Consider the following 14,685-nt stretch of genomic DNA (forward strand, 5'->3'; position numbering starts at 1 on the left):
CTTCCTTGGACATGAGTTGCTCTTTTCTCTCTATTGGGAAAGGAGTGGTGTGAGAGGGAGGACAGAGGAAAAAAGGTCTGTCTGAAAGGCCCAGATACACAAAGGTATTTAGGCTTCTAACTTCCATTGATTTCAACGGAAGTTAGGAGCACAAATACCTTTGTAGATCTGCACCAAAGTAATTTTTAAACATGTTATTATTGGATAGAAATGTGTGTGCACTCACAATGCTGCCTAATTGCAAGTGCTGTGTCAGGAGAGGAAACTATCTGATGATGCTGGTGGACACATTTATGCACAAGAACATGTTCAGCCAGATAAAAGCACTTCTGAACTCAGACAGATGATAGTCACTGCTGAGATCATTGTTCAGTGGTATGATTCAATTAGTTTTTAATGAGATAGTGGAAATAAATGCCAGCCATACAAATTGGTGCAGAAACTGGATTAGTTGGTGCCTGATAGATTCTGCACAGTGACAATGGCAGACTGAGAGACCAGAAAGTGACAGCTAAACTATTCTCTCAGTTAAATATTTGTGCAGACTCTCAGCTGTCATTTTGCTGCCTGGACCGCTGCCGGCTGCCCCTCAAAAATAAGCTTTGCCTCATTTTTCATAGTTTTGCGTTATGTCCCTGAAAGGGACGTGGTCACCCTAGCTGAAGGGAAAGCGCGGGAAGCGCGCCATTCCCTCCTCAGGCAGCTCCCTCCCTTCTTTGGCTGGGGAGAGGGGGAGGACACCCCCTTCTGCTCAATCCACTGTAACCACCGCTAGAGGAACCTGTGCCGCGCAGCCCTCGCCCTAGCTTCGGGCGGCCCTGCCCCTGGGGAGGGGCCAGTGAGAAGCGGCGACCCCAGAGACCAGGGTCGCTCCCTGGCTGAGGACAGGCGAGGGTTAGGAATCGAGGGGGCGCCCCGAGCCCACTGCTTCGGAAGCTGGGCGCCACCAGCCGCCCTCGAGCCGAGACGGGGCCGGGGCACATACAAACCTCTTGCAGGCTGCAGCAAATCCCAGCCCAGGGGGCGGGGCCAGCGCATGCGCAGGAAGCCGGGTGTGAGCCGGCCGGCTGGCAGCAGTGACCAGAGCCTACGGGAGTTCTCAGTTGGCTTCATGGTGCGGCACCTGGGTAGCGGCGGCGCTGCTGCTCCCCCCGTAGGAGGACGGGAGCCGGCGCCGCCGCGGAGCGAGGAGGAGGAGGGTGCGAGACAGCACCGCCAGTGCCAGGCGGGCGCCATGGAGGCGGCGGGCGCCCCGGAGCCCGGAGGCGGTGGCTGTAGCTGTTGCTCATCCCGGCCGTGCTGCAGGCTCCCGTGGGCACGGAAGGCGCCCGGTGAGGAGGGGAGCCCGGCCGGCGGTGGGGGGGAGTTGTGCCCTGCCTGCGTTGTGGGCTCCCCGCCCCTCGGGGGGACACCGCCAGGCGGGGGAAGCGGGCACCGGGCGCTTCCGACACGGTGCCTGGCGCAGGCTGCGCTCCTCGGGCCGCACTCCTGAGGGCGCCAGGCAGGCGAGTGGGCGATCTCCCGTCCTGGGGACAGCGCGGCCGCTGTCTGCTCCGCCTTCGCCTGGGCTAACGGCCAGCGAGCCCTGCGCGCTCACAGCTCGCTCCGCTGCCTCAACGCTCGCCCGCAGGCGCCCTGGAAAGCGGCCCAACGTCGGCTTTCCACAGGGGTTGGGCAACCACGAAGACGTGGCACGTGAGGATCGGGACACGTAGCTACCGGCGTTTGGACATCTTGCCCTCAAGTCTCCTGTTCCTTCAAGCTCTCTGGTTTGTCCCGTTCCCTCAGGCTAAAACAGTCTTAATTCGTTAAAGGTGCAAGTATGGAGAAGTGAAGTCAGATTGCTTGGAGCCACCATCTTAGCTTTCCTTAGCACTGTGTAACTTCGTGTTCAAAGGGCTTTAGGATCCTCCCCTAATAAGACCCCAGCATTCTGCACAGGTACAGAAATATCACTGTCCATTTTACATACTGGGAAACAAGGACACACAAAGCTTAAGTGATCTCTCCTGCCCCAGGCCACCCAGCAAGTGAGAGTCCAGAAGACTGAGAGATTCCTGGTTCCTAGCTTAGTGTTCATTTAACAAGACTGCACTTGCCTTACCCCTTACATCAAAGTCTCTGCTTTTGTTTTACCAAGCACTGAGATTGGCTTCCGTAGAGCTTATCTTGTGGGGACAACCAGTGCAGAGGGCATTTGTTCTTGGATTGTAAACTTTGTGTGCCAGTTTTGAATGCTGAGTAAATTAAAATGACTTAGAGATAACGGATAATGAACTTTGGCCATGTAAGCAATATTTTCTGAACCATACTCTGCTTATAATGAAGAAGTATGAGGGAAAATCCATATACTTGTGAGGCCTCCACTATGAGTCTTCATTGGCAATACAGATACTTTACTTCACTTTATTTTCTTTGATAGTCTGAGGTCATTTTTACATTTTATATTTGGTTATTTTGATTAGAGCCCCATTAATTTCTTTGTTTTTTTCTGGATTTTTGTGATTTCATTTTATTCATATGGGTGGGTCAGATCCTGCTTCTTTTAGGGATGAGGTGGGAGATCCTGCACTCACCATGCTCTGCAGGTTCACGTAGTTTCTCAAGCTGGTCACAGTGCGAGACCGAGACCCACACCCACACCTGACCAAAGCTGAGTGGGGCTGCAATCCCATGCCCAGAGCAGGGAGCTAGGCCCAGTCCTGTGGGGCAGGAGCCATCAGTGTGGGAGAGTTTTTCATTTCATTTAATTTTATACGTTTTTTGTTTTGCAATTGCGAAAAACATAGGGCTCTAGCCATGTTCCTGCGAAGACTTATGCAAGTGCTTGACTTTAAGAATATGAATACTATAGATGGGTGCTTAACTGACTGAGCTGTATTATAAGCAAGGGCCAATGTACCGAGCTTGTCTCCTGGAATTTGGGAAGTCCACAGACACAAACTTATTCCTGCAGCTTTCCTTAGGTCTGCCAGATAACTCCTCTCTCATGAAGGTTAGGAGCTCTTCTTCTGGCCTTCCCTGCCTTCTGGCCTTGGACAATGTCCTTTACCTTCTCTTGCCACCTCTCAACTACCCATTCAGTTTTTTGTAAACTAAGCATTATTTTTATCTGTATATATTTTGCAAGTATAACAATTACACATATGAAACTTAGACATATTAAATGTAAATGCTTACAAGAAAACTGAATGGGGCATGGGTCAGGAGGTACCTGTCTAGAGCTTAAAACAAGGGCTGGAGATTATGTAAAGGACTGGGGAGTAGAGCTGATTAGGGAACAGAACTAGGGAAACTAGTTCCCTAGAAGCTGCTGTAACACCTGCTCTGTTTAAATCTTTACACATCTAGTAGAGAAAGCTCAGGTGTCATTTAAAGCTTTCTTTTCCCAGTTCTCAGAGCTTTTCAAGTTGCTAGGCAATGATATTTTTGAACTGAAAGCATGTTTGTTGGAGTGGTTGAGTGTCATGTGGTAGAGGTTAATACAGGGGTCTGCAACCTTTCAGAAGTGGTGTGCCAAATCTTCATTTATTCACTCTGATTTAAGGTTTTGCGTGCCGGTAATACCTTTTAACATTTTTAGAATGTCTCTTTTTATAATATATAACTATATTGTTGTATGTAAAGTAAATAAGGTTTTTAAAGTGTTTAAGAAGCTTCATTTAAAATTAAATTAAATTAAAATGCAGAGCCCCGCAGACCAGTGGCCAGGACCTAGGCAGTGTGAGTGCCACTGAAAATCAGCTCATGTGCTGCCTTTGGCACACGTGCCATAGATTGCCTACCCCTGGGTTAATATTTGCAGACTGCTATTAGGAATGTTGCCTTACTGTACTTTCTTTTTGGTATGTACTTTGAAAGAAAATAAACTTGAACAACTTTAATTCTTGTGTGGGGAGGGAGGGTCTTATTTAATTTTATTAGTATTTAGTGTATTGAGAAGCACTGTATTATTTCGTAAGTTCTTGCTTTGATAATCTGAGATACCACTTTTTCAGTTCTAGTGTTCTCTGATATCTTTTTATTTTTTTGACAGTCCAGTGTTAGGTCACGATGGAGGAGTGCATTTTTCAGACATGCATAGTACACTGGATAGATTACTAAAGCTAAGAGTTCCCAGGAAATTTTTCTTTCTTTTCTTCAAATCATAAACTTATACCAGATGTGGAAGCTCTTGCTTTAATTTGATTGGCTATTCATTTCAGGGTTCCCATTATTTTGGTTGACTTCTACTTGTTGTAGTAATGAAACATGCTACCATGCAGGAAATAAGAATTTGATATTCTGTTTTTGTGCTTCTTTCCCTGACCCAGCATGGGTTTGGATTTCCTCTTCCAGCTGTAGGTCACTGAGTCTCCTTACTTTAATATCTCAGGCAATAATTTTGAAGCGTGTGTGTGTGTGTGTGTGTGTGTGTGTGTGTGTGTCAGAGAGAGAGAGACTGACTGACTTGCACAATGGGGACAATTACATTATTCGGGGATTAAAATTTATGCTAGTCTTCAGTTGCTAAAATCCTGGGCTAGTGCCAGAATAGCATAGAGGAATGAGTGACCGTTTTAAGGGCTGTTTTCTTATGAGCTACTAGAGCTAAAACAAATGTTGCAATCAACTGGAAATGTCATTAATTTCCCCCTCTAGTGTGGCTTGAGATTTTGAACCTTAAAGTGACATCATTTTGCCTTCCCTGTTCCCTCTATCCCACTTCAATTCCAATCTGATTTTAATGTCTGCTATCTTAAGAACTGTTAAAGCTGGACCCAATGTCATAAAACATTAGGCCTGCCTGGAATCCCATCTTTTAGATCAGAAGTGAGCAGACTACAGCCTGCTGGCCATATCCAGCCCATGGGACTGTCCTGCCCGGACCCTGAGCTCCCGGCGGGGGAGGCTAGCCCTCAGCCCCTTCTCTGCTGTTCCCCTTCCCCCACAGTGACACTGCCACGCAGGGAGCACTCTGGCCCGCCACTTGTGCCGGGCTGTGTGTCTTGCGCCCGCCCACCTCCCAGGCTTTCCAGTAAGCCAGTCTTGCCTCTCTGAGCGGCATGGTAAGGGGGTGGGGAGCCGTGGGGTTGGATAAGGGATAGGAGGTCCCGGGGGGCAGTTAGGGGCAGGTGGTCCCGGGGGGCAGTCAGGGAGCAGGAGGCGGTTGAATGGAGTGGAGGTTCTGGGGCAGGGGGTGGTCAGGGAATGGGGAATGGGGGAGGTTGGATAGCCATGGGTGCCCCAGGGTGGGGGCCTGTCAGGGGGCATGGTGTGTGGATAGGGGACAGGGAGCAGGGGGGAAGGGTGGATGGGTCAGGAGTTCTGAGGGGGCAGTCAGGGGGTGGGAAGTGATAGCCTGGCCCCCACCCCCTATCTGGTGTGGCACAGCCTTCCCTACCTAGCCCTCCATACTGTTTCTCAACACTGATGTAGCCCTTGGGTCACAGAGTTTGCCCACCCCTGTTTTAGATGGTATAGAGCAGTTTCTCAACCTTTTGAGTCATGATCCCAAGGAGGGTCAAAATGGGCTGTGAACAAACTTTCTTAATTAAATATTACAAATCCCTGTTTTGATTCTTTGTTGCTTGCTAGGCAACCTTCTGCTGTGTCCTGCCACATGGTTACTTCTGCTCCCTGAGATCTGTAAGCCTCCCTGCCTCTCCCATTATCTAAGAGGAGACATCTTTAATCACAACTAACTACTTTAGAGAGTGCCTGTTCCATTTATTATCTTAACACCATGACATATTATGCTTTTTGATATGTACAATCATGTTTTCCCTTCTAATGACATTAGAACTCCTTGCTGATATTGTACCCTTGTGAGTCTAACCTTCCTTCAATTAACAGTTCAGTGAGTAGAGTGTTCATCTTATTTTGCAAAGAGCTCCTGCTTTCTCTGGAGGCATGTTGGAGGTCACCAGCAGTTCATCTCCACCCCTTTTCCCATTTCTGAATCACTGGGGAACATGAAGGGAGACCAGGAAGAGAGAGAAAAATGTCACTGAACGGTGCCTGAAGTAGCAGGGAGCCTCAAGACCAGCAGAGAGGCAGAGTTAGGGATCTTCTTAAGGGGGGAAACTGGAAGAGGGAATCAGATGAATTCAAACTGGGATGAAACTCCTGTCTATAGAACTGGCAAAGATGCAAGGACTATTTAACAAGGCCATGACAATTGAACACTTGACTAGTTTTAAAATTATTTTAATTAAAAATCTTTCCATTTTAGTATCTGTTACAAGAAAATATTGGTAAATCCCCAAAACTCCAGAAATCCATAAAATAGATTTAAGGGGGCTGTGTTATGATGAAATGTGTGTTGCTTTATACTTGTTAAGGATAATAAATGTTTGTTTATATAGACAATGTAAGTTTCATGTTATACTTAATGAATCATTTCCTTGATTTTAAGTGCTTAGATTTTTTAGACAATGTGATAGGTAACTGTTATCAGTTAGCAACCTTAACTGGCTTGTTAAACAAAAATTTTGTCTTTGGAATTTTAATGAAGTAAGGTGACATATATACCTTAAGGTTCACTGTTTCATGACCTGGCAGGAACCAGTACACTTCCACAACCAGTTATATTTTGTAAGCCTCAAACCTGGAGCAGTGGTCAGAAAGAAACCTGATCCATGTAATCCAGTGGTCCTTAAACTTTTTCACATCATGCCCTCCCCCTAGACAAGTGTTATGGAGGCTGGGAGCGGGGCCACGGCTGGGAGCTGAGGTTGAGGGGCTGGGCTGGGGCCGGGAGTGGAGCCATGGCTGGGGATTGTGGGCAGGGGAGGGGCTGGGAGTGGAGTTGCAGTCGGGGGCTAGGGTGCAGCTGGGGCCAGAGTAGGACTGCGTGGTACTCCCCCTTCCCCTCCCCACCTGCCATGCCCCCCTGAATGTTCCTCCATGCCCCTCTAGAATGGTGTGCCCCGTGGTTTGGGGACCACTGATGCAGTGAATTTCTCAAATTACAATCAAATATTTTGATATTAGCCAAATAAGCTGACAATAAAATGTGATTTGTAAGGAGTTTAATGCCAGTATGTATTGAATTTCACCTCCTATACATCATATCTAAAAAAATATTAATAAGGGGCTATGTGGTGGACACAAGTGACTTGGAATGTACTTACAATAAAAGTGGTAGTTTTCTCTGTTTCTTTTGCCTTCCCACCCCTTGCTGCTTCCCCCATATAACTACATCATTTGGACAATCATACGGTATTTTCAAATACAACTGAAAAACCCACCATTAGCTAAATTACTATTAGTTACTAACTGGAATTTATTATCTGTTGCAGGAACAAAGAAGAAATTCACCTGCCCGGGACTTGGCCTGTTTTATACCATATTATCTGCCTTCCTTTTCTCAGTGGCTTCTTTATTTCTTAAAAAAATTGAAGATGTACATTCAGTGGAAATCAGTGCATTTCGATGTGTTTTCCAAATGGCATTTGTTCTTCCTGGTTTAATATACTATAAGTAGGTATTGTGGCTAAATACAAAATCTTGTGAGGTACCTAATGTTCTGTAGGTAATATTATATCCACAGCTATCATTAACTAAATTGGTGGGTAAATCTGACTGCAAGTATTATTTTAATACAGGCTTTAATTGAAGAAGTGAAATGTCTCAAGAAACATTTGTAACCTCACTAAATAAATGGCATTGGTTTTTTTTTTAATGACATTGAGATTCAGAAAACATGTCTGAGGGTTTTTTAAGTCAGGCTTGACAAAGCCCTGGCTGGGATGATTTTGTTGGGGATTGGTTCTGCTTTGAGCAAGGGATTGAACTAGATGACCTCCTCAGGTCCATTCCAACCCTGATATTCTATGATTCTATGAAATATTTTTAGCCTCTGAGCAGTAGGAGAAGGGACCATTCCAAAAATACCTCACTGAAACTCTTTGATATTATCCTTAAAAATAGAAAGTCATTAGTAGGATTTCTCTTTATATTATTTTCAATGGGGTCATTTTGCAAGCAGTACTACAGTGCCTAACACAATGGGATCTTGATTCTGATGGAGGCTTCTGGGTGTTACAGTAATTCAAAAAAATCTCTGCAGAGAACCAAGTTAAGGTATTCTGACAGTTTCATGATGAAAAGTCCCTCATTTGAGGGTATGAATGTAGAGAAATGTAATTAAATGTTTGATTATGAATCATCAGACAATGAGATCAATGTGATTATATCTTTGTTTTTCTTTAATTTTCAGAACAGGGTTTTTGGGACCTAAAGGTAAACGAGTTTTTCTTTTCTTTCGAGGATTCCTTGGCTCTGGTGCAATGATTCTTCTCTACTATGCTTTCCAAGTAATGCCTCTAGCTGATGCCACTGTTATAACTTTCAGCAGTCCAGTTTTTACATCATTATTAGCTTGGATATTTCTCAAGGAGAAATACAGCCTTTGGGATCTTCTTTTCACCCTCTTTACAATCACTGGAGTGGTGCTTATTGCAAGACCGCCTTTTCTGTTTGGATCCAGTATTACAGGGATTGAAGGAAACTATACAAATCATCTTAAAGGAACAATAGCTGCTGTTGTAAGTGCAGTATCAACAGCTTCAACTTTTGTTATATTAAGAAAGATGGGAAAATCTGTGAGTTATTTTTTGTCTATTTGGTATTATGCAGTAATTGGATTAATTGAATGCATTGTAGCACTGTTTGTAATAGATGAATGGACTTTACCATATTGTGGTACAGATAGACTTCTCCTAATATTAATTGGACTGTTAGGGTTGGGGGGTCAGATATTTATAACAAAAGCATTACAGATAGAGAAGGCTGGTCCTGTTGCCATAATGAAAACAATGGATGTGGTGTTCGCTTTTATCTTACAGATTCTTTTCCTCAATCATCTGCCGACTTGGTGGACAGTGGGTGGTGCCCTTTGTGTAGTAGCCAGTAGCTCTGGAACTGCCATTCGTAAGTGGCAACACAATTCAAAAAAGGCTAAAGAAAATGAAATCTAGCAAGTCAGACACTGTTTTATTACAGAAACAAAGATAAGCATCATAATCTTGGAAAAATATATTTTATAGTAAGATATATTTTATTTATTTAAAATATTTCATTTATTTAACTATTACCAAATTGTCCCCAAGAAAAGGAGTCAGATGACTTTCAAGCAGCATAGCAGATGTTTTAACTAGCTGGTTCTGCCTATGCTACTCAGTGTCATACTGAGCAAGGCATTGGTGTATTTTCACAGATCTTGCTGTCTCTGTTTCCTGATTGCTATTTTAAACAGGCAGTAACTATCTACAGAAGCTTATACTTTTCTTTCCCACAAACTAGTGTTGTTCCTTAAACATTTTGGGCCTTATTCTCCACTTCTCATACTTTGTATGGTCACTCATCTTTAAAGTGGGAGTAAAAGTCTATCATTCTAATGTTGTTGTTTGCATTCACTTACTACAGGTATAGCTGCATAGAATAGGAGCAAGGCAGTGGTATCTAATTATTTTTTTCTTAATTCTACACCAAGTTTTTTTATTTTTAATCTTACAAGTATTTAGTGACAGTTTCATGGATACACTTGCTCCAAGAAGTTAGGGCCCCATTCAGCAAAAAGAAACAACAACAAAATAATCTAGCTTCTGTACAACAGACATGCGAGGCTAACTTTTAATTTAAAGTGACTTTCCCAATAGACTGTCACATTTGATTTACTACTACTTTAGTTGCTACAATTTCAGTGATTAAAGAAAATGGTTGTTATTATAGCCCTTTGTTAATTGACCATTTCTTATGCTACAAAATGTTATGCTGTAGTTGCACTATTCTGAAATCTATGCAAAAATATATTTTATTTATATTTTTAGGTATTTAATTTAAATTTCTCAAAATGCTGTTCAACAAATTTTTTAATACTTTGTATACAAAGTATTTTTGTGAAAAAAGTTGCACTTTTCTTGGCTGTAGTTATGTTGTTTTAAAGTTTTATTGTAAAACCTCCCATTTCTTGTTTCACTAGCTAATGAAGGGTATTTAGAGATTCCACAAACAGCACTGATTAGCCAGCGTCATAGTGACAAATATACAAAATGTACCCTGCACTCCTCACATGTCGTCTTTAATGTTTGAAGACTACTTTTTGATAGCAATGACTACGGTAATATTAAAATATAGAGTTCAGTTTCCCAGTTATATGGGCAGGAAGAGAAGATCACTATAATACATAGTGGTTTCCCAAATGGATTGTGATCTACTGGTGGGTCTCAGTCCAATAGAGTTTTAAGATGGATTTAATTTTTGCTTTGGTGCCACCCCTTACACTGTGCCCTGTGGAGTTTTTCAGTCATTTTACATTGTTTCCTCTTTTCTGAAAGAGGAAAATCTTTTATACAAGAATACATCCTGTGTGTGGAAACAAACATAAAATAATGGATATAGTCTTATCTTGATGCACAGATATTTATACATGTACCATCACTTTCATGAGAGAAATTGTTAAACAACTGTTGCATTCCACTCGGCGGTGGTTTAGGTGAAGTGATTCCTGCATGTATAACACTAGTAAACTGCTTTAGGATGCTTCTAGAAGAAATGAGCCATATTTGTGTAAGATTGCCTCAGAATATATCCTGTGGGCTTGAGGCTGCTTTTGTTGATGTCAGGATCAAAACTCTAGGGAAAGGAATTAAGGAAACTTTTTTTAAAAAGATGAAAATATAACTGATCCAGTTTCAACAATACAGAATCATAAGTATTATGGAGGGTTGTCTCTTTTAGAAACGATGTTGAAAATGTTTGAATCCTATATTGACCCTGAATTATTATAAATTGATGCATATGATTTAGTAGCCTGCATTACCGAAGAAAGGTTATGTTGTCTTATTGTATATGAATATTTACTTAAGCATAGAAAATATGCAGATCTGAAGACAGTTTATTGGTTTAGTAACTTTGGAACAAATCTTTTTCTCAAGTTTTCTTGTTCAAACTTTCATCTTAAATGTAATTTACTGTCTTTGGTAAATGAGATATAGCTAGTCAGTCTTAAAACTGAAATTTTCATTAATCCTTTGTTGGTATCTGTTAGCAAACTGGCAAAGTAATTTTTCTTTGTCCAAAGCTATGAGATTTCTTTGGGGTTCTCCATGACCATTCACACTCATTACTCCCAAACTTTCTCACAATATTGCATGTATAGAAAGAAGGAAAACAATAAACCTGGTTTTGCTATCTGTTTGAACTATACATTTTTTTTGTTGTCCCAGATGTTTTAGGGCATGATGATGCAAGGTGTTGAGTATCTGGATATGTGCATCTCCCAATGAAATCAGTGGGAGTTGTAGGCATTCACTATCTTGCAAGATAGGGCTTATATTGTGTTACTTTCTTTATGAATCAAGCTAAGCAAATTTCTTTTATAACACTTTTTGCTCTTTAAAAAGGGCAATGCCTTCGTTTGTATTTTAAAAATCTTTTAGATGGTGGTTGCTCAAACAACATGGAGAGGAAGAGCTTCATTATAGTGATATATAGTAGTGCTGATATATTTATTTGTCCTGTTTATAAAGCATGATTTTAGGCATCTACAGCTTGCCTTCCCAGATTCATTTTTAATAGTGTAAATAATTTTAAATATTGTATGGTTTTTGAAGCACCTCAAAACAGATTTTTTAAAACCCATTTCAGATGCTTTTTTTCCTTCTCAAACTATAGCTAAAAAGTTAAATTTTATGGACAGTTTTGAAGAAAATCATTATGAAATGGCTAAAATAACTTCCTTAAAATGCAGTAGCTGCTGAAAATGCTTCTCTTTTAATAAGTTATACTGGGCATTCAAATATCTGTTTTTCAGGCACTTATACTGCAGACTTTAAAACTATATCAGGTTGAAACTTAGTTATCAGGTAATTTTTTTGGATTTCAGGTGCTATTTTGCCAGCCTCTAAATTAGAAACATGGCATTAATGTATAACATCTTTTAGTGTCCTTTAAAACGTTTTTATTAAGTTGGACAAATGTACTGTATTTCTTAGGAATTTTTTCTTAAGGAATATTATGCAATATTACTGCGTACAATTTTTATCATATAAAAGTCTGTTGAAATCAATGGGACACTTGTAACCACTGATTTCAGTAGCTCCTAAATAGAAAAAAATTATAAATAAAATGTTGTCCTGCACAAAAATGCAGGGTCAAAAGACTAAATATTTACTGGTGCATTGACCGGAGCATGTGCTATTTTACTAAGCAAAAATCAAATGAAATCAGCTGCTATGACTTCAGTGGGACTTTACAACTTTAGAGCCTTACTTTCCTGAATTATACTCAAGGCTTGTGGCCCAAAAGTCTTCATATGGTGACTGTAAAGCAGGCCAACATATCCAGGGTTTATTTGGTTGTGAAAAGCCCTAAAGAAAATCCAACTTCTGCACCAGGGTTTTAAGAACGTGCGTAAGGAAGAAACGGGATATACATGTAACTGAAATCCCTGCATACTAAACTCCCTGTCCAGTGTCTGGTTCTCTTTCCTCCTAGTATCCTGGTGCTGCACAGGCTTTGGGAGTTACTGCACCAATAGTGTTTGAGTAACCCCTTGTGTAGCACCATTGATGGGTGATGTGAGTCCAAGCCAGTTATGAGCTTTTTGCTGTCAAACTTTGTTAGAATCATGTTTTCCCACTTCCAAATGCTCAAATGTTGTTCTTCAATAGATAGAAGCTTCTTCCTCTGATTACATGTCATGATGAGATGGACTTACCACTCTTGATCACCATTTGGTGGGAAGAAATCTCTTGTTGAGCTTCGTTCAGGAACTGTCTGCTAGGGAAATGTTAATTTCTAGCTAGTCAGTCTCTTCAACATTTCTCCCTTTGCTGACTGGCATTTAGTCAGCCAGGAGAATCTGTTTCCCAGCTCCAAGTTAGGGACTCCACTAAACATGCAAGATACATCTCCAGCATCGATCCCGTAAGCACAATTGGATGCAGTCATGGACTCTGGAAGGTGGTAGGGTTGGCAATGCTGGTAGCAAGAGTGCAACATTGATTTTTGCCATTACATAGCTGCTATCAAGAAAGTTAAGTCTCTTGACTGTCAGCATGTCCAAAGAGGAGTGTGGTGGCTCTGTGAGCTTGCAGCTGGGGAAGGGATTTTGCGGCTTGATGTACCTCAGCACATCAGTATACAGGCCATACTGTATTGTCACTCATACAATTTATTGGAGTGGGTAATTTTATATACTACATGAGGTACAGTTTCACAAAAAATGGGCTAAAAATCAGATATTCCTAGCACTAATTGAAGAGTCTCTGTATTTATTATGTAGTTAAATGTCTGTGAAATTGTACGTTTTGTAGAAGTTACTGTTTCTGGTGTCTACTGATATATTTTTGAAAGATGACTTTAATTCCTGCATCTTGAAATGTTAAGAATATTTTCATAAGAGGTTTATATTTCATAATTGCTAATAAAATGAATATGAAGAATAAACAAGTTTGGTTTTCATTTGGTTAATAGAACAACTCTAGACATAACCTTTAACAGAGAACAGCTGATCAACCAGAGTCTATGGACCTAATTTTTAAAGGTGTTGAGCACCTACATCTCCAGTTGAAATCAATGAAAACTGTGGGTGCTCAGTATTTGTGAAAATCAAATCTATTTTTTCTGCTTCTGGTTTTCTTTAAACTTTGGGAATCAGGGCCTGATTACACCGAATCCCTTGTAGTCCATAGTCCATGCTTCACCTATTCTCAGAATGTGGTGAACCAGTATTGGCTAAGCTTCCCTAATTAATTGTGCCAATACATTCAACAACTTGCACGCAATGACCTGACTTTGTTGCTGTGTGCTAACTGTACATTTATACACAGATACCCATTGCTGAAGTCTGTAGCAGCACTGCTGCAGACTATTTTTTATACTGTGGAACCCACTCACTGAACAGTGTATACAAATATTACACACCAACTATGTTAAAAGAACATTAAGATTATAAAGTGAAATAGTCAAAAGGTTAGGAAATGCCAGATTTAAGGTTTCCTGTGAAACCTTTAATCTTGGCATTTCCTAAGTTTTGAGCATTTAATCAGGTCATCCTGTGGTATGTATTATAATACAGTCTGTAATTACATGATCACAACTATTTTTCCCCTCACAGGATCCTAGTCTCATCTAGTGTCCAGGACCAATGGTACTGAATTAATGGGCAGCTAGTCAATGTGTGACTTCAGGCCTTATCTACTGCACAATATTCAAATCCTGCTTTGAAGGCAAAATTTTTAATTTCTGCATGAGTTTTTCTATGGTGCTATTCACTGTAGTATCCAAGTACTTCACAAACATGAATGAATTATCTTCACAATGCTGCTATGAGTTAAGGGGATACTATTGTCCTCATTTTACAGATGAGGAGCTGAGACACAGAGAGATTTAAAATCAAATGGATCAACTAATTTTGGGTGCCCAGTTTCAGATGACTAGAACATGATTTTCAAAGTAATTAGCATTATGTAGCACTGTGTTCAAATTACAGCACCCATTGACTTAAGTTGCAGCTGTGAGTGAAAATTAAACCCCAGAGTCTCAAGTCAAGCACCCAGAAAATAAGGAACACACAATTTATGACCACCTATGAAAAATTTGGTTTAAGTGATGTGCCCAGCATCACACAGGAACTGTGTGACAGAGGCAGGGATATTAGTGCTCCAGAGCAGCATTCAAGTGTCTTAATCATGA

At 41.3% G+C, this 14,685-nt stretch overlaps 1 protein-coding gene across 1 annotated transcript; it reads left to right on the forward strand.

The window, feature by feature from the left end:
* The first annotated feature begins 1,098 nt into the window (after positions 1-1,098).
* On the forward strand, positions 1,099-13,388 carry SLC35G1 (solute carrier family 35 member G1). The gene is made up of 3 exons (XM_030570832.1): positions 1,099-1,331; positions 7,284-7,464; positions 8,204-13,388. Exons 1-3 carry the CDS (start codon positions 1,112-1,114, stop codon positions 8,961-8,963), a joined length of 1,161 nt encoding a protein of 386 aa, XP_030426692.1. The 5' UTR covers positions 1,099-1,111; the 3' UTR covers positions 8,964-13,388.
* Positions 13,389-14,685: the final 1,297 nt, after the last annotated feature.

The sequence above is a fragment of the Gopherus evgoodei genome, chromosome 7, assembly GCF_007399415.2.
Source record: "Gopherus evgoodei ecotype Sinaloan lineage chromosome 7, rGopEvg1_v1.p, whole genome shotgun sequence".
NCBI classification, from domain to species: domain Eukaryota; kingdom Metazoa; phylum Chordata; order Testudines; family Testudinidae; genus Gopherus; species Gopherus evgoodei.